This window comes from Macaca thibetana, chromosome 19 (genome assembly GCF_024542745.1).
Source record: "Macaca thibetana thibetana isolate TM-01 chromosome 19, ASM2454274v1, whole genome shotgun sequence".
NCBI lineage: Eukaryota > Metazoa > Chordata > Mammalia > Primates > Cercopithecidae > Macaca > Macaca thibetana.
The window spans coordinates 42,397,748-42,417,218 of record NC_065596.1 but is presented as its reverse complement, the minus strand read 5'-3'; the positions used below and the strand labels follow the sequence as shown (position 1 = coordinate 42,417,218).

The 19,471-nt window shown below is 55.1% G+C and overlaps 2 protein-coding genes across 5 annotated transcripts in view; both read right to left on the bottom strand.

The window, feature by feature from the left end:
- The window catches only part of SIPA1L3 (signal induced proliferation associated 1 like 3), a 308,993-nt gene that overhangs the window by 2,529 nt on the left and 286,993 nt on the right, over positions 1–19,471 (bottom strand). For 2 of the 4 annotated variants that reach the window (XM_050768873.1, XM_050768872.1), the window contains exons 17-21: positions 14,217–14,382; positions 12,517–12,760; positions 7,711–7,854; positions 4,155–4,290; positions 332–1,984 (exon numbers count right to left, since the gene is read on the bottom strand). In XM_050768873.1, the coding sequence (XP_050624830.1) occupies positions 1,756–1,984; positions 4,155–4,290; positions 7,711–7,854; positions 12,517–12,760; positions 14,217–14,382 (919 nt within the window). In that variant the 3' untranslated portion in view covers positions 332–1,755. Of the gene's footprint in view, positions 1–331; positions 1,985–4,154; positions 4,291–7,710; positions 7,855–12,516; positions 12,761–14,216; positions 14,383–19,471 lie in introns of those variants that run through there. The other 2 variants (XM_050768874.1, XM_050768876.1) reach the window with 2 other exon arrangements.
- Positions 1–19,471, bottom strand: part of SPINT2 (serine peptidase inhibitor, Kunitz type 2) — a 230,800-nt gene that overhangs the window by 93,797 nt on the left and 117,532 nt on the right. The gene's annotated exons all lie outside the window — the stretch shown is intronic.

Below are 19,471 nucleotides of genomic sequence, written 5' to 3'. Positions count from 1 at the left end.
GTGGAGTCATCGCCTGACAAACAGCACTGCTGTGGCCACCGCATCCCACCATCACACTACCTGAGGACTTGGGGACTGTCGCTATCCCCAGTTTCCTGGAAGACGACCCCAGCCTCACACAGCAAGTGGGGAGCTGAGACATGGAGGCAGGGTGGCCTGAGCAGACCCCATTCTTCCAGGAGGACGTAGCCCCGGAGGCAGGGACTTGTCTTAGGTCGCACAGCATTATGTGGTGGGGCAGAGGTCAGAACCTGGGCCCCTTTGATTCCACAGCTCGAGGACTTAACGCGTTACATGCTCTGCCACTTTTCTGACTTTTTTTTTTTTTGAGACGGAGTCTCGCTCTGTCGCCCAGGCTGGAGTGCAGTGGCGCGATCTCGGCTCACTGCAAGCTCCGCCTCCCGGGTTCACGCCATTCTCCTGCCTCAGCCTCCCGAGTAGCTGGGACTACAGGCGCCCACAACCGCGCCCGGCTAATTTTTTGTATTTTTAGTAGAGACGGGGTTTCACCGTGGTCTCGATCTCCTGACCTTGTAATCCGCCCGCCTCGGCCTCCCAAAGTGCTGGGATTACAGGCGTGAGCCACCGCGCCCGGCCACTTTTCTGACTTTTACCCAGAAGTATAGAAACAATAGATAAAAGTCTCCTCCTCATTTTTCTTTTTTTTTTTTTGAGACTGGGTTTCGCTCTTGTCGCCCTTGGCTCACTGCAACCTCTGCCTCCCAGGTTCTAGCAATTCTCCTGCCTCAGCCTCCCAAGTAGCTGGGATTACAGGAGTGCGCCATCAAGCCTGGTTAATTTTGTATTTTTAGTAGAGATGGGGTTTCACCATGTTGGTCAGGCTGGTCTCAAACTCCTGACCTCAGGTGATCTACCCACCTCAGCCTCCCAAAGTGCTGGGATTAGAGGTGTGAGCCACTGCACCTGGCCAGTCTCCTCCTCATCCTCCCGCCCCATGGAGACAAGTCCAAAGAACAAATTGACTGTCACCTTCTAGATGGCCCTCTCAACCGTGGTGGTTAAACAATAAATAAGTAAGTATGATGATGTTCTAGGCAACAGTGCTGCAGCTCGCTTTGGTTTTTACGTAAGTTACTGGATTTCTTTTGCGTGTTAGTAAATATATAGATTTGTTGTTACTTTAATTGGCTGCACGCTGTCCCGCTGCATGGGCGCCTGTAATTTACACCGCCGCTCTCCTGCTGAGGGACAGCCACGCTGGCTCCAATTTTTTATTGCCAATAGTGTGGCAATGAACGTCCTTGTTCACAATCTCTTTGTACTCACGCTGTCATGGATAAATTCCCACAAGTGGAATTACTGGGTCAACATTTTTTTTTTCTTTTTTGTGAGACGGAGTCTCGCTCTGTTGCCCAGGCTGGAGTCCAGTGGCATGATCTCAGCTCACTGCAATCTCCGCCTTCCGGGGTTCAAGTGATTCCCCTGCCTCAGCCTCCTAAGTAGCTAGGATTACAGGCGCCCGCCACCACACCTGGCTAATTATTATACTTTTTAATAGAGATGGGGTTTCACCATGTTGGCCAGGCTGGTCTCGAACTCCTGATCTCAGGCAACCCACCCCCCCTTGGCCTCCCAAAGTGCTGGGATTACAGGCATGAGCCACCGCGCCTGGACACAATTACATTTTTGATAAATGTTGTCCAACTGCCCCCCGAAAAGCCTGGGCCGATTATTCTTCCCCCAAGAATGGATGAGTTTCTCTGAGTGCTTGCTAGCCTTGGGTGTTATCACTGTTTACTCTTCACCCATGACTGCACTCAAGCACAGGAGGTGTGGGGGTGGGGTGGGTGCTGCATGGCCGAGGCAGGTGCCTGATCCCTGCTGACCACCCTGCCCAGTGTCTGGGAAGTGGGATGGAGAGGGCGTGGCCCCCAGCGTTACCTTCTGCAGGTCAGTGTGCAGCTGTTTCAGCATCACCTCCAGCTGGTACACCTTGCCTGTCAGATCCAGGGGCGGCTCCTCACTGGAAAGACAGGGACCAGGTCAGCCTGAGGCCCCACAGCCCCTGAGGAGGGCTTCTGGCCCATAGCTGAGGAGCCTGGGGGTACGGGCCCCCTTAACCCTGACATTCTGGCGAAGCCCGAGGAGAAGCTCCCAGGGGAAGCAGGAAGCCAGCCGTCCACCGGCATACTCCACCCAGCAGGGGCACCTCGGTGGATGTGGATGGAGTGTTGGGAGCACCAGGCCAGGGGAAGGGTGGGCGCCCGCCCTGAAGTGTGTGTTTTCCCTGAGGCTGGGCCGTGCATGTGACTTCAGGGAGCACCCCTTCTTCGCACCTCCAGGACACAAAGAGCCTGCTCCACAGATGCCTGCTGAGCACCTGGCGGGTCCAGGCACCACTCCAGGCACAGGAAGCACGAGAACGGACAGATGGTCAAAAGGGCCCGCCCTCGTGGGCAGGACCAACAACGGTCCTGTCAGTGATGCTGACCATGTGCCCATCACTGACAGACAACCTGCACCAAGCCCCAGGCTGCCCGGCTCATCTCACAGAGCTCCTCTGCCCACTGTGGACTTCGGATGTGCTGCACAGTTACCCGCTGGCCAGCGGAGGATATGCAGGCAGTATCGCCCACCCACGTGCTGCTGCTAGGATTTGAGTCAGGGAGCCACGGCCAGTAGCTGCCCCCTGCAGATCCTCCCAGCCCTGGGCCTGCCTGGCCGCTGCAGAGAACGCACAGCCCCTTCCTGCTTGGAGTTGGGGCTGAAGGAGGCTCTGTTGGACGCTGCGGGTGCACAGGTGGTGGCGGTCGGGGGCTGGCCCTCCTGCCTTGCCCACCCTTTCCTACAACTTTGCTGCTGAGTCCTGGGAATCAGCAGCTGCAGAGGGAGATGGGGGCAAATGGACTCCAGGAGTGCCGCCCAGGGGCCACAGGTCCCACTGCTTCCCACAGCCCAGGCTGCTCCTGCCCCTGAGCCTGGCAGCACCATCTGGAACTGCCGATTTCTTGTAATTACAGCGGGGCCTACGTTCGTGGTGGAGGTTGAGTTCTGAAGCCAGAGTGTGAAAAGCAAGAAGTCAAAATTACCCTCAAAAATTGCTCCCACTGCCCATGAAGTACAGTGCACGGATGGTTGTATATAGAACCCTGCACCGTGAGGTGTGCAGACGAGTGTGAAATGCACTATTTAAATCCATGTACAGGCAGAATGTGCCATTTACATTCTCTCTGCCTCTTTTTAATTTTGTTTTCTGCCAAGTGAGTGCAGTCAAATATGCTGCGCTGAATGTGAGAAGCCACGCGTGAGATGACAAATGTGAGAGATCTGTCCCCGTCCTCTTCCTTCCCCCGTGAAGCCTCCTGAGGGCCAGGCCTGGCCTCAATTGCCACTGGGTCCTCAGATAGCCCAGCACGGCACCCGGCAGGGAGGCTGGGAAGGCTGAGCATGCGGCAGAAGTCTGTGAGGTTTAGGAACCTGCAGAGGAGGAGACGAAGGAGCAGATAGGCGGGAGCCTGGCAGCGATGGGGCTGGCGAGAGGCACAGGGCTGGGGGATTGGGAGACACTGCTGAGCAGCTTTCCTTCTTTTTTTCTTTTTTTGAGATGGAGTCTTGCTCTGAGGCCCAGGCTGGAGTGCAGTGGCGTGATCTCGGCTCACTGCAACGTCCGCCTCCCGGATTCAAGTGATTCTCCTGCCTCAGCCTCTCGAGTAGCTGGGATTACAGGCGCCTGCCACCACACCCGGCTAATTTTTGTATTTTTAGTAGAGACGGGGTTTCACCACGTTGGCCAGGTTAGTCTTGAATTCCTGACCTCAAGTGACCCACCCACCTTGGCCTCCCAAAGTGCTGGGATTACAGGTGTGAGCCACTGTGCCTGGCCTGCTTAGCAGTTTTCCAAGTTGGAAGCGAAACAACTGTGTGTGTATTGATTTCAGTGTCGTCTCCGCTGGACCGGGAGATCTGTTGGGACTGGGCAGAGTCTGTCTTAGTCACTGTGGATCCCCAGTGCATAGACAGGTGCAGTGTAATGACTTCCAACTCTTGTTAGGAGAGGGGAGCAGCTACTCTATCAGCTTCTGCCCGAAGAGTGGTGGGGGTGACCCGCAGTGGCTGCCTCTCTCTGGAGGAGCCTCTTCCACTGCACAGACCTGCCGCTGGTATGAACCTGGGTGTTCCCAGGGAAAGCTCACCTCATGGTAGGCGTGGTCCTGGGGGTCGGGGGTCCCCTCTCCAGGCTCAGGTGGCTGTGGACAGGACTGTGTGCAGGCGGGATGTCTGGGCTCAGGGCCGGGTCGTTCAGAGAGAAGAGTGAGACGGCTCTTTGCACTGCCAGGGAGGGAGGAGGAGGAGAGGGTCAGTAAGGCTCCCAGCTTCTCCCTCAATTGCTGGACGATGCCTCTCCCTGCAAACCTCCACGACACTTCCCATCACTCTTGGGAAAGCCTGCATCGGCACTTGGATAGATTCTCGCCAAAACACCGAGCAAATGAACACACAAAACAAGAACACAAAATCCCATCCTGATTCCGATCGAGGCTTTTGATCCAATGACTAGTTCATACAAAATACAAGGGCTGGAGAAGGCAGTTAGATGAGAGTGCGAGGCAGCATCCGACTGGATTCTGAACCTGGCATGCTCTCAACATAAATGACTGGCTTTGGTCCACAAGTACAAGGTAGGAAAAAAGGGGTCCAAAGTGGACAGGCTGGCGCCAGGTCCACGGGGATTCGTTATACGATTCGCTTTCCTTCGGAGGAAGCCGGGAAGATTTCAAAAGCAAAAAGAGAAGTGAGACAGATCACATCATGCATATTGAAGAGAGAAAAGAAATCGCTGGGGTTGCCAGTGAAAGTGAAGATTCCTGGGTTCCGCCTTGGACATGTGACTGGCACTGGGGGTACCTGAGCCGTCTGCGTTTTCAAACGTGACTGTTGGATTTTCTTCCTGTAATGGCAACAGCTGGCCACCGCCCCAGTGTCCTCCAATAGTGGCTGGTTTAGTGAGCTACGAACAGCCAGACAATGGACTCCTCGGGGGTGTTAAACACACGAAGGCATCCCAGTGTGCCGTGTGTCGAGGGCGGCACCGCCAGGGGCAGGGCAGAGGGCGAGCCCCAGAGGCAAGCAGCTCCCCAACTTCCATTTCTGTGCCGCAAGAATAGCACAGTAAAAACCCCAACACTCCTTCCCTGGCACCACCCATTGGTAACATTTTGCCCATTTACTTTTTTTTTGAGACAGAGTTTCACTCTTGTTGCCCAGGCTGGAGTGCAATGGCGTGATCTTGGCTCAATGCAACCTCCGCCTCCTGGGTTCAAGAGATTCTCCTGTCTCAGTCTCCCAAGTAGCTGGGATTACAGGCCTGTGCCACCACACCCAGCTAATTTTATATTTTTAGTAGAGATGGGGTTTCTCCATGTTGGTCAGGTTGGTCTCGAACTCCTGACCTCAGGTGATCTGCCCGCCTCGGCCTCCCAAAGTGCTGGATTACAGGCATGAGCCACCACGCCTGGCCACGATATTCTCTAATATACAGTCATCTGCAAATGTTCTCCGATTCTCTGAATAATACCCTTTATAGTTATATTTTTCTATCTTGGATTTAATGTATATTCACTTTGACATTTGTGTTTTAAGAGACAGGGTCTTGTGATGTTGCCCATGCTGGAGTGCAGTGGCTCTTCACAGGCCCGAGTCCATTACTGATCAGCACGGGAGCTCTGACCTGCTCCATTTCTGACCTGGGCCAGTACACCTGTCCTTAGGAAACCTGGTGGTCCCTGGCTCCCTGGAGGTCACCATATTGATACTGAGTTTAGTGAAGACACCGGATCGGAACAGCACACTCCAGTCTAGAACTCCTGGGCTCCAGCAATCCTCCTGCTTCAACCTCCCAAGGAGCTTGAACTACAGGTGTGTAATACCACGCCTGGCAAATTTTAAAATTAGCGCCTATAATCCCAGCTACTCAGGAGGCTGAGGCAGGAGAATCGCTTGAACCTGAGAGGTGGAGGCTGCAGTGAGCCAAGATCATGCCACTGAACTCCAGCCTGGGTGACCAAGTGAGACTCTAAAAAATAAATAAGTAAAATAAAATTTTTTGTAGTGACGGGGTCTCGCTATGTTGCCCAGGCTGGTTGAATTCCTGGCCTTAAGCCATCCTCCCACCTTGACCTCCCAAAGTGTTGGGGTTACAGGTGTGAACTACTGCACCCAACCTGGAATATTTTAAATCAAATTCCAGACATCTTTGTATTTCATCTGTAGAAACTTCACTAAGTAGCTCTAGTGGATAAGGCATATATATATATATATTTTTGGGGGAAGAAAACTACTATGCTATGAACACACCTACCAAAGTTAACGAGAATTCCTTTAGCCTTTTCCACTCATGTGAATTGCATGGGAAAACATACATATCTTCATTAAAACCCCGCACCTCCCGGCAGGCTGAAACCACTCTGACCTGCACTCCCTGCCAGCCCCTTTCCGGCTCCCGGGGAGGCACCGCCTCCTCCCAGGTCTTTCTGCTACGCCACCCCTCCCCCATAACCTTCTGTGGTTCATCTATTAATTTTATAAGGAAGGAAAAAGCTCCCTAGGCGACTGTGACGCACAGCCTGGGAGAGAAATCAGTGCCACCAGCCAGGCTCCTTCCGCTTTCTCACATGGGCTGCACAGCCCCCAGGCATGCCAGGTGCATGGAGCAGCTGGGAGTGGGTAGGGGCTTTGGCTGCCCAAGCCCTTTCCTGTGGCCTATGGTTGGTAGGGTTGGCGTCTGGGCAGCTCTGCCTTCTGCAGACAACACTACAACCGCTGATGGCATCTGGGTCTCCAGGGAGAGACCTGAGGCCTTCGTCACTTCCCACTATCCCGGAACCGGCCGTCCTGGCCCCAGGATGCCTGGAGACCCACACGAGAGAGGAGATGCCCCCAGCTACCCGGCCCCCTGTCCCCATGGACTCCCAGCACATAAAGGGCCCTGGGTGGCAACGCTGTCCACTGCTCCAGGGAACCCAGGGAGTGAGGATCTCTGCAGGCCTGGTATGGGGAACCCCCGACCCAGAATCAAGGTCTTGGCAGGACCCTCAGGGCACTGAAAGTCTTTATTCCCTCTTCTGGCTCCCAAATCTGGGGCTGAAAACCCAAATGTCCTCAGGGACACAGACTTTTTTTTTTTTCCCCCCAGACACGGGGTCTTGCACTGTCGCCCAGGCTGGAGTGCATTGGTGTGATCACAGCTCACCACACAGCCTCCCTCTCCTGGGCTCAAGCGATCCTCCTGCCTCAGCCTCCAGAGTGGCTGGGACTACAGGTGTGCACCGCCATGTGCCACTTATGTTTTTCTCTTTTGTACAGACTGGGTCTTACTATGTGGCCCAGGCTGGTCTCAAACTCCTGGCGTCAAGTGATCCTCTTGCCTCGGACTCTCAGAGTGCTGGGATTACAGGTGTGAACCACTATGCTTGGCCTCACGTATCTTCCATGTGGTGTTTTGTGTAATTGTCATGGCAGCCTCAAGCATGGTGACTTTTACTTGTCGGTCAACATGGTAACTCGCATCAAAGAGATGAAGACACTTGCCCAGGGCCGCGTGGTAAGCAAGTGATGGGGCAGGACTCGAACCCCGCTCCCTGATTCTGGAACCTGAGTGGGTATCCCTGCAAAGCCACGAGGCCCTCCATAACTCCCTCTAGAACAGAGGAGGGCGTGGGGGCCCGGCGGGACTGGGTGGAAGGCGCCTACCTTCGTATGCCTTGGCTGCGTTCACCAGGCTGGACCACTCGAGGCCAGCAGCCGTGTCAGGCAGGGGCATCATCCCAGGGTCCAGGCGCCGCAGGGGGCGGTCCCGCCCGTCAGCCAGCGAGAGCTCCGAGGCTGAGATGGTGGCTGGATGGGGAGGGTGAAGATGGCAGTGGTTGAGCATGACAACGCGGGGGACACATACACATGAAGACATTCCATTGCTTATGCAGAGACGCTACGTGTCCGGGACGACCTCCAGCAGGGTAAGGGGTCTGGGGCGCTGGAGTCTACGGAGGCCTGACTTTAAACAAGGTGCTGGGCCAGGCCTGGCAGAGACTTCATCTGGACAAAACTGACGGGGAGGAGGGAGTGCGCCGGGGGACAACTGGGGGAGGAACATTCCAGGCAGACGGAACAGCCAGTGCTAAATCCCTGAGGCAGGAGTGCGCCTGGAAGGTTTAAGGAACACGGAGGCGGCCCCTATGGCTGGGTGAGGGTGAGCAAGGGAGGAAGCAGCAGGAGGCGAGGACAGAGGCAACACGGCCGCACCATGCAGGTCCTGTGGGCCCCAATGGCAACTGTGTTCTCACCCTGAGTGCAATGGAGCCCTGGAAGGCTCCCTCTGGGTGCATGTGGGGGATGGACTGTGTGCATGTGGGGGCATTTCGGGGGAGGCAGGGAGCAGGTAGGAGCTGTAACCATGACCCACAAGAGAGACAGTGACACTGCGCAGGACCAGGGTGGGGCCATGGTAGGACCAGGGGCAGCCAATAGGATTTCCTGAGGGATGGATATGGCTGTGAAACAAAGAGAAGGGCCAGGATTGCAGCTCTGATCAGGAAGGCTCGGGTGGGGGATCAGAAATCTGTTTCTGGAGGTGCTTAGTGGAGTTGGCCCTGGACACCCCAAGGAGACGGTGGGGGGGGGGCTGGCCACAGGAGCTGGCAACAAATAGAGTCCCAGCTGCACCTGTAATCAGAATCGCCAGTGTATGGACAGTGTTTACACGCGGTGGGGTTGCCGTGGGGGGGTGTTCAGGTATGATACGCTGAGCAGAGGAGAGGCCTGTGACATCTCAGGGGTTGGAGGTGAGAAGCAACGGCACCAGCACTGCTCTCGCACCTGCTACGGCTATCGAGAGTCCCCGGCACCAGGCTCAAGCTCTGGCCTGGGGCTCCGTGACTCCCTGAAGCCCCTAAGGGACAAGGACAGAGGAGGATAGGCAGGTACAGAGAGACCAGGAGACAGGCCTGAGGGCCCTTAGCTGGGAATCGTCAGAGCCCGACCATGGGCCCAGTCTGCTCTGTGTTCCTGGCACCTCCTCTGTGCAGGGCCCAGGGGATCATCTCGCAGTCTCACCGTGAGCCTGGTGGGGGCAGGGGTGTCGCGATCTCCGCGCATGGAGGAGGAAAACTGAGACCCGAGCGAGGCGCTGCCTTGCCTGGGCTTGCATGGCTTCCAGCTGGTACTTCTTGGTGCTGACTACGTATGAGGTGTATGCTATGTGCTTTCCATATATTCACTTGTTTGATTCTTTCAACCTAGGGATGTGGGCACTACTTTTTCATTTTACAGTCAAAGAAACTGAGGCACAGAGAGATTATATCTGGAGTGGAAGACGTGGGACATAAACTCAGGTAGTCCAGCTCTGTGATATGTGGTGTGCAGTAAGTGCTGGCTGAATGGGTGAATGAATGAGTCCTTGGCCTCCTTGCTCCACCCTCAGCCTCCATCATCGGCCCTTGGCCTCCATGCTCTGCCCTTGACCTCCTTGTTCTGCCCTCAGCCTCCTTGTTCCGCCCTTGACCTCCATGCTCTGCTCTTGGCCTCCGTTCTCCGCCCCAGACCTCCACGTTCCACCCTTGGCCTCCTTGCTCTGCCCTTGACCTCCATGCTCTACCCTTGACCTCAATGCCCCACCCTTAGCCTCCTTGCTCCACCCTTGACCTCCATGCTCTGCCCTTAACCTCCTTGCTCTGCCCTTGACCTCCATGCTCCATTCTTGGCCTCCTTGCTCACCCTTGACCTCCATGCCCCACCCTTGACCTCCTTGGTCTGCCCTTGACCTCCATGCTCCGCCCCTGACCTCTTTGCTCCACTCTTGACCTCCATACTCCGCCCTTGGCCTCCTTGCTCTGCCCTTGACCTCCATGCTTTGCCCTTGGCCTCCATGCTCCGTCCTTGGCCTCTTTGCTCCGCCCTTGACCTCCATGCTCTGCCCTTGGCCTCCTTGCTCCGCCCTTGACCATGCTCTGCCCTTGACCTCCTTGCTCCGCCCTGGGCCTCCTTGCTCTTCCCCTGGCCTCCTTGTTCTGTGCCTCCAGCCTGCTGGCATCTCACTGCTCAGCTAGCGGGAGCCATGGGAGTGGCTGTCATTGCTGAGGAGGGCATCAGCAGCACCGTGTGACAGGCTCCTTGGTGTGGAGGGCACTTGGTTAGTGAAGCCCAGCCCAGGAATGCCCATGTCTCTCCATCTGGGATGGGGCCTGGGAAGGGCTCTGGAGCAGGCACTGGAGAAACAGAGGCCCAGGGTCCCTGGCCACACTGGAGCCAGACGGGACTCTCCCCAGCTCAGGGGTGTGGGGGAGTCAGATGGCCAAAGAAGGGTATGTGTGTGTTATGTGAGGCAGAGGGCCCTGAGCTGGGGTCACAGCAGTGATGGAGACAACCCCAGGCCCTGTCTTTGGGGGGCCCCCGGTACTGGGGTAGAGACAGACATATTCTCATCTAGTGACAGCTCAGGATGGTGATGGGGATACAGGGCAGTGAGGGGGGACGGAGGGGGTGAGAGAAACCCGGGAGGGGGCGACGGGGCCCGTGGAGGTGCCTGACTCAGCCTGGTAGGAGGAGGGAGGGCTTCCTGGAGGAGGGGGCATCTGAGCCAAGACAGAAAGAATGAGGTACAGCAAGCTGGAGGAATTCAGATCAACCTGTGGAGTCTGTGCCTGTGTCCTCTGTCACCACCTTTCTGCGGTGGCTGCTGTCCCCTTCCTTTGCAGTGGCTGAACGTCTACTTTGTGACCAGCCCTGCCTTAGGCAGAAACAGAGCAGCGAGGAGGAGAGGCTGAGGAAGGAACGTGGAGGGAAGCCTGGGGAGCAGGGAAATTTCCACTGGAGTGGGCAGCCCCGTGACGGCAGGGGTGTGCTCTGCCTTGCTCAGGGCCGCATCCTGGCACCTGGAGTAGCGCCCCGCCCACAGCAGGCACTGCAGGAAGGGAGCACAGAGGAGGGCAGAGCAACTCTGGAATTGAGATGGGGGCAGGGACCCAGCCCAGGGCTTAGAGGAGCCTTCCAGGAAAGAGCAGGAATGGAGCCAGCCCTGAAGGACAAGAGTGACCCAGAAGACGACTGAGGGAAGAGCATGGCGGGCAGAGGGAACAGCCATGCAGGATGCCCTGAGCAGGGAAGGTCTGATGTGCTGAGTGATCAAAAGGAAGGCTCTGCGAGGTGGAGGAGCAGAGGTGGGCGCCCCACACCACCAGGGCAAGGAGTACAGATGCAAACGCCAAGGCAACAGGGAGCTGCAGGGGAATTTTTTTTTTTTTTTGAGATAGAGTCTGGCTCTGTCACCCAGGCTGGAGTGCAGTGGCTTGATCTCAGCTCACTGCAACCTCTGCCTCCTGGGTTCAAGCGATTCTCCTGCCTCAGCCTACTGGGTAGCTGGGATTACAGGCACCCACCACCATGTCCAGCTAATTTTTGTATCTTTAGTAGAGACAGGGTTTCACCACGTTCGCCAGGCTGGTCTCAAACTCCTGACCTCAAGTGATCTGCCTGCCTCGGCCTCCCAAAGTGCTGGGAGGCATGAGCCACTGTGCCCAGTCTGCGGGGGAATTTTAACGGGGGAGACAGACCACCCTTCATAAAAGTCGCAGAGTCTCCTCCACCCCATCCCCCACAGCTCACAAGAGGCTCTGTACAGATGGCACAGGCAGGCACAGCCCCTCAGCTGAGACCCTTGGGGTAGCACATGCCCCTGAATTTGAGATGTGCTTGGATTTGAGAGAGTAAGTGTGCAGATGCTGTGTATAATGTAACACACCCAGAAAGGTCAGGGGCACCCCACACGCAGTGGCACGCCAGCGCTCTGCCCCAAGCTCCTCATCGCTAGTACTAAGTAGGGGGACTATGGACCCTAAACAGCCTCACGTCCCTCCAGGCCAGGTTTGCCACCCAGTGCACATGGTGCAAACTTACGTACTGTCTTTCAGTTGTGGGGGGCTTAGGGGGTGGATAAGGGGTCACAGGGTGCATCTGGGGCATGGCCAACCCCAGCTGGCTCGTGGCTTTTGATGGGGGTGGTGTGCGCAGTACCTGTTTAAGGGGAATGCTTGGTAAATATTTGCTGGGTGATTAAGGAGTGGACAAGTCACACCATGCACCGCCCCCAAGTGTGGCAAACATAGGGGGAGTCAGGGAAGCAAATAAAATGCTCATGAAGCAAACCACTTGGTGCTGGAACGGGTGGGAGGGTTGGGGGGTGCTGGGGCAGCAGCTAGGCAGCCCCATTCCCCAGGCCTGTACCCTGAGGGTGGACTTCCTCTCTGGTCTCAGGTGACTCCAATCCTTGGGTGCTCCTGACTCCCAGGTGACCCTCTGATGCTTGGCCAACAATCCTTGCTCCTTGGGTGACACCTGGTGCCCCACCATCAGGCCCTCCGAAGTTCCTGCGAATCCCATTCCTCCGAGATGGCCCCGACACTGATGACCTCTAGCCTTTGACCTCCAGGTGAGCCCCTGCTCAGGCATCCCCACCTCCCAACCTTGGGGTAAATACCGCGCCAGTCCCAGGGGGCCCGGGCTCACATTTCTTCTCGGGGAAGCCGCTGCCAGTGGCAGGGGTGGCGCCGGGGCCGCCGGGCGGGTGGGGGTGCTGGTGCTGGCGGCGTGCAGGCAGCGTGCTGGACGGGAAGGCGCAGGTGCTGGTGAAGAGCACGTCGCTGGGGAGCCCTGGCTCTAGGCCGGCGGGGCTGGCGAAGCTGGGCTCCCGGCGCCCGCTGCACAGGCTCTCGTCCGACAGTGTGCGCTGCAGGCCCTTCTGCGGTGACTGCTGTGGGGGTGGGTGGGATGTTGGGGGAGGTCATGGACTGGCTCGTAGCCAGGGTCCTCAGAGGCATCTTCCCCTCCAGGACATCGGTGGCGAGTCCTTACCGACCCAGCATCCATTCCTGCCTGATTTTTCTTTCTTTCTTTCTTTTTTTTTTTTGAGACGGAGTCTCACTCTGTCGCCCAGGCTGGAGTGCAGTGGCAGGATCTCAGCTCACTGCAAGCTCCGCCTCCCGGGTTTACGCCATTCTCCTGCCTCAGCCTCCCAAGTAGCTGGGACTACAGGCGCCCACCACCTCGCCCGGCTAGTTTTTTGTATTTTTTAGTAGAGACGGGGTTTCACTGCGTTAGCCAGGATGGTCTCAATCTCCTGACCTCGCGATCCGCCCGTCTCGGCCTCCCAAAGTGCTGGGATTCTTTCTTTTTTTTTTAGAGACAGGGTCTCACTCTGTCACCCAAGCTGGAGTGTAATGGGGTGATCTCAGCTTACTACAACCTCGACCTCCTGGGCTTCAGCGATCCTCCTATCTCATCTTCCCAGGTAAGTAGCTGGGACCACAGGTGTGTGCCACCACACTTGGCTAATTTTTAGATTTTTTTATAGAGATGGGGGTCTCATTATACTGCCCAGGCTGGTCTTAAAACTCCTGGGCTCAAGTGATCCTCTCACCTTGGCCACCCAAAGTATTGGGATTACAGGTGTGAGCCACCACCTCGGCCTTCTTCCTCCTTTCTGACCAAAGTGCTCCCATTTCCCCCTGGGGACTCCCGCTCCCCAACCCCACCCTCCAGCTCTGGGTAAGGACTGGTGATCAAAGCCTGACGGGTTGGGGAAGGTGGTGGGAGGCAAGCTGGACCCACAAGAGTCAGTGCTGGGACCCCATTGGGTAGTGCTGGGCTGATGTGCTCTCTTCCCCCAGCTGTGGCTGGTGGGACCCAACCCTGGGGAGGCTGGGGTCCACCTCGGCTCCCACAAAACAGCTCCTGCCTGGCAGTGAGGATGAGCAGGGCAGGCCTGGCTGGGAGGGGAAGGGAAGCAGGTGCCATGGAGGTTCCCTGGCACCCACTGTTCTTTCCACCCCCGTCCCTGAGTAACAAGAGCCTGAACTTCCCCTGGGAGCCCCTGCTCCACTCAGTCCCTGTGGTTTGGGCGGATGTGGCTGTTTCTATCCTGGGCTGGAGGAGGAGGGCACGAGGCCCAGGTCCCTCCAGTTGTACGAGGCTCTCGGTATGGGGTAGATTCCTGTGTGCCTGCCTGGGCTCATCCTGTGATCCCATCCCAGACTAATGCACTGCCCTCACTCCCAGCCACGAGCCCACACCCCTCAACGGGACTGGCAGATGCTGAAAGCTGGGGGCACGATGGGACCGCGGGGAGCACAGTCCTTCTCCCTGTCCACCCGGATCTGAGATCCCACTGGAAGCTGGGGGTCGGGAGCTGGGGATGGGGCGCTACGTACTCCTGCGTCTCTCTCCTGCTCTGGCCCCAGGTTGTCCATGATGATGAGTTTCTTCAGGTCATCCTCGATGGTGGATTTGTAGTTCTTACGTGGCGACCGGAGGTCTCGGAGGGATGCCCTCAACCTCGGTTGTCCAAAGACGTTTTTGGTGTTCGTGTCCACCTGCCTGGAATGAGAGCGTCAGGGTCAGAGGGGTGCCAGGGAGGCTCAAGCCACTTTTCTTTTTTTTTTTTTTTTTCGAGGCCGAGTCTCGCTCTGTGGTCCAGGCTGGAGTGCAGTGGCCGGATCTCAGCTCACTGCAAGCTCCACCTCCCGGGTTTACGCCATCCTCCTGCCTCAGCCTCCCGAGTAGCTGGGACTACAGGCGCCCGCCACCTTGCCCGGCTAGTTTTCTGTATTTTTTAGTAAAGACGGGGTTTCACCGGGTTAGCCAGGATGGTCTCGATCTCCTGACCTCGTGATCCACCTGTCTCGGCCTCCCAAAGTGCTGGGATTACAGGCTTGAGCCACCGCGCCCGGCTCAAGCCACTTTTCAAAGCTGTTAGGATTCAAGAGGGCCGGCTCCCACGGGACGCATGGCCACAGCCTTCTCTCCTTCACCCAGTGAACGTGTGGCAGAGAGGGGCTTGGATCCATTCCCTCCTTCCACAAACGTTTCCCGGGAACCACACGGAGCCTGCTGTGCTGTCCTGTCCCAGGTGCCGGGGACACGGCCGTGAGCACCGAGTTGGCAGCCAGTGGGGGAGGCCCACGCTGAACACATGCACAGAGACGGAGCCCCTGTGTGAGGGGAGAAGCTTTTTTTTTTTTTTGCTTGAGACAGAGTTTTCCCTGTCGCCTAGGCTGGAGTGCCGTGATCTCGGCTCACTGAAACCTCTGCCTCCTGGGTTCAAGCTATTCTCCTGCCTCAGCCTCCAGAGTAGCAGGGATTACAGGGACCCGCCACCATGTCCAGGTAATTTTTGTACTTTTAGTAGAGACGGGGTTTCTCCATGTTGGCCAGGCTGGTCTCGAACTCCTGACCTCAGGTGATCCCCCGGCCTCGGCCTCCCAAAGTGCTGGGGTTACAGGCGTGAGCCACCGTGACCAGACCTGCGTCTTTGCCTATTGTCAGTCTACCCAGCAGAATGTGAACCATACCAGAGCAAGGCCTGGGTTTCCCTTGGAACATATATGCAGTCATTTGTGTGTGGGTGGCAGGGGATTTCTTTTTTTTTTTTTTTTTTTTGAGTCAGAGCCTCCTCTGTCGCCCAGGCTGGAATGCAGTGTTGTGATCACAGCTCGCTGCAGCCTCAACCTCCTGGGCTCGAGTAACCCTCCTACCCCAGCCTCCCAAGTAGCTAGGACTGCAGGCGCATGCCACTACACCCAGCTAATTTTTTTGTAAAGATGGGGTCCCACTATGTTGCCCAGGCTGGTCCCAAACTCCTGGGATTACAGGCATGAGCCACTGTGCCCAGCTTATAAATTCATTTGATCCCCACCACTGCCATATGTGTTAAGGACTATTGGTATCCCATCTCAAGGATGAGGCTATTAAGGTACAGAGGAGTTTAGCCACTTGTCCCAAGTCACACAGCCTGTGAGTGAAGGAGTCAGGATTCAAATCAAGGCCGCCAGGCTGCAGAGCCTACCCACGCCACTGCCAAGCTTGACTGTCACGTGTATATCAGAGATGGCAGGAAAAAACACGTATGGTGTGGGGAACAGCCACATTGGATTTAAAAATATGCTTCTGTCTGCAGATAACAATTTCTGGAAGAAATTATGAACCATGATAACCTCTGGGAGGTAGAATCTTATTAGGTAGAAAAATAGGACTTTTCCTTTTTATCTGATATCCTTCTGAACTGTCTGAATTTACTTAAACATAATCATGTGTTATAACAATAAAAATAATAAAAATTAGCTTAATAAAAGCTGATGCCTGGAATTCTTCATTCTGTAATGCAAGAAAGAAAAAGAGTCTTTGAACATGGGGAAGAAATAAGATGTCTTGGGTTCCTGAGGGTTTTAACGACTAGGTTTCCTTTTTCTCTTTCTCAGCTGCCAGCCTTGGGATTTTAACAAAGGAAGGGCAAGAGCAGGGCCAGATTTCTTCCCTGTCAGGTCATATTCCTCCCCAGATTGGAATTCCAGGTCTAGGGTAATGCTGGGTCTGTCAATATCAGGGAAGTATATTCTCTAGGCAAATTAAAAGCTTTAGATCCAAAATAGAGAAACAGAGAGAGAGACAAAGAGAAAGAGAGACAGACACAAATCAAAAGGGGACTCTCCCACCCCTTTTGATTTCAACATTTCCCAGAATGCCCTGCACAGGGGAGCGTGACTCTGCAGGGCTCATGGTGCCCATCTCCCGGCAGTGAGGAAGCTGGCCTGGCCTTCAGCACGCCCCCCAGCCAGTGCACTGCCCACAGGCTCCGCTCGAGAGGGGCATGCTAAGACCTCCCGGAAGCATGAATAAAATGTGCTTGCTCTTTGCACTAGCAGTCCTAGTTCTGGAAACACGTCCTTCAGAAAGGCTCACATGAGTCCACAGTGCCACGTGTACACGGACACTTCCCAGGGTCCTGCCTGCGGAGCAGACAGCAGCCCCCAGCTGGGAAACGGCCGGGTCCACCACCCAGAATCACACCCTCCGGAGACGCACGGCAGATCCACATGGTGTGCAGAGGCCCTCCCAGATACGACGTCACGTGGAAAAAAGAAGTATGGATAGCGTGAAACCATTTTTAGAAAACTCACACACAGCTCAGCTTGGTACACTGGAGTTTACCAAACTTTCCTTTCTAATACTGGATACGTGAGGGATTCACTTTCTCTTTTTTTTTTGAGACAGGGTCTTGCTCTGTCACCCAGGCTGGAGTGCAGTGGTGCGATCTTGCCTCACTGCAACCTCCGCCTCCCGGGTTCAAGCAATTCCCCTGCCTCAGCTTCCTGAGTAGCTGGGATTACAGGCACCTGCCGCCATGCCTGGCTAATTTTTGTATTTTTAGTAGAGACAAGGTTTCACCATGTTGGCCAGACTGATCTTGAACTCCTGACCTCGGGTGGTCCGCCTGTCTCAGCCTCCCAAAGTGCTGGGATTACAGGCATGGGCCACCACGCCCAGAATGACATCACTTTCTACACACTGATATGGAACTACTGCCAAGAAACTTAGGTCGGGCATGGTGGCTCATGCCTGTAATCCCAGCACTTTCGGAGGCATAAGTGGGAGGATCACTCGAGCCCAGGAGTGTGGAGTGTGAGACCGGCCTGGGTAACACAGTGAGATCTGAGATCTCACCTCCACAAAAAGTGAAAAACTAGGTGGGTGTGGTGGTGTACTCCTACGGGACCAGCTACTGAGACAGGAGACTGCTTGAGCTTGGGAGGTTGAGGCTGCAGTGAGCTATGATGGCGCCACTGCACTCCAGCCTGGGTGACAGAGTCAGAGCCTGTCTCAAAAAAACAAACAAACAAAAAGACTTGAAGAGAAAGAGCAAGTGAGGAAGCAGTTCATATGCAGGAGGTGACCACATTAATAAAACGGGTGCAAGGGAAGCCCTCACAATCGTGTGTGCACTCACATTTGGAACATTTCTGGAAGAATGTAGAAATGAAACAACGGTTGCTTTCGGGGAGGGAGCAGGATGGCTGAGGGCCAGGGAAGGGAGAGAAGCTCTTTCTATTGCAAACCCTTTTGTAGTATTTTGGTTTTTACCTTGTGCATGTTTTACCTTTCAAAACCTCAATGAAGAAAACAGCCTCCAGGTTCTGACTGACGGCACTGGACATCATCTCTGATTTGCCTCTGTTGTGTAAATTTGAATTTTGCGCCTGGCGTGATGGCTCAACACCTGTAATCCCAGCACTTTGGAGGCCAAAGCAAGTGGATCACTTGAGGTCAGGAGTTCAAGACCAGACTGGCCAACATAGTAAAACCCCTTCTCTACTAAAAATACAAAAATTAGCCAGGCATGGTGGTGGGCGCCTACAGTCCCAGCTACTTGGGAGGCTGAGGCACGAGAATCACTTGTACCGGGAGGCAGAGGCTGCAGTGAACTGTGATCATGCCACTGTGCTCCAGCTTGGGCAACAGAGTGAAACCCTGTCACAAAAATGACGACAACAAAATATGTTTAATCTAAAATAATTGAGTTAGAAGTGAAGTGACTCAAAAGTGCCTCTCATAATAACAAAGACACTATCTCCAAAATGCTTAGTGAGTTACAGCACATACAAGGGGAATGTATGAACAAAAGTAATAATTCTAAGCTAATATTTTATATATGCAATTTTTTTTTTTTTTTTTGAGAAGGAGTCTCGCTCTGTTGCCCAGGCTGGAGTGCAGTGGCCGCATCTCAGCTCACTGCAAGCTCCGCCTTCCAGGTTCACGCCATTCTCCTGCCTCAGCCTGCCGAGTAGCTGGGACTACAGGCACCCGCCACATCGCCCAGCTAGTTTTTTGTATTTTTTTTAGTAGAGACGGGGTTTCACCGTGTTAGCCAGGATGGTCTCGATCTCCTGACCTCGTGATCCACCTGTCTCGGCCTCCCAAAGTGCTGGGATTACAGGCTTGAGCCACTGCGCCCGGCCTTTTTTTTTTTTTTTTTTTTTTTTTGAGACAGTCTCGCTCTGTCACCTAGACTGGAGTGCAGTGGCATGATCTCGGCTCACTGAAACCTCTGCCTCCTGGGTACAAGTGATTCTCCCGCCTCAGCCTCCCAATAATTGGGACTACAGGCACTTGCCATCATACTTGGCTAATTTTTGTATTTTTGTAGAGATGGGGTTTCACTATGTTCACCAGGCTGGTCTTGAACTCCTGACCTCAGGTGATCCACCCGCCTTGAAAAAAAATCTTTTTCTCTTTTGTCTTTCTTTTGAGAAAGAGTTTTGCTCTTGTTGCCTAGGCTGGAGTGCAATGGCGCAATCTCGGCTCACTGCAACCTCCGCCTCCCGGGTTCAAGCCATTCTCCAGCCTCAGCCTCCCGAGTAGCTGGGATTACAGGCATGCGCCACCACACCTGGTTAATTTTTGTAGTTTTAGTAGAGATGGGGTTTCACCATGTTGGCCAGGCTGGTCTCAAACTCCTGACCTCACGTGATCCACCCATCCCAGCCTCCCAAAGTGCTGGGATTATAGGCATGAGCCACCACGCCTGGCCGAAAAAATTTTTTTATACAGATGGTACCTCACCATGTTGTTGCCCAGGTTGGCTTCCAACTTCTAGGCTCAAGCAATTCCCCCGCCTCGGCCTTCCAAAGTG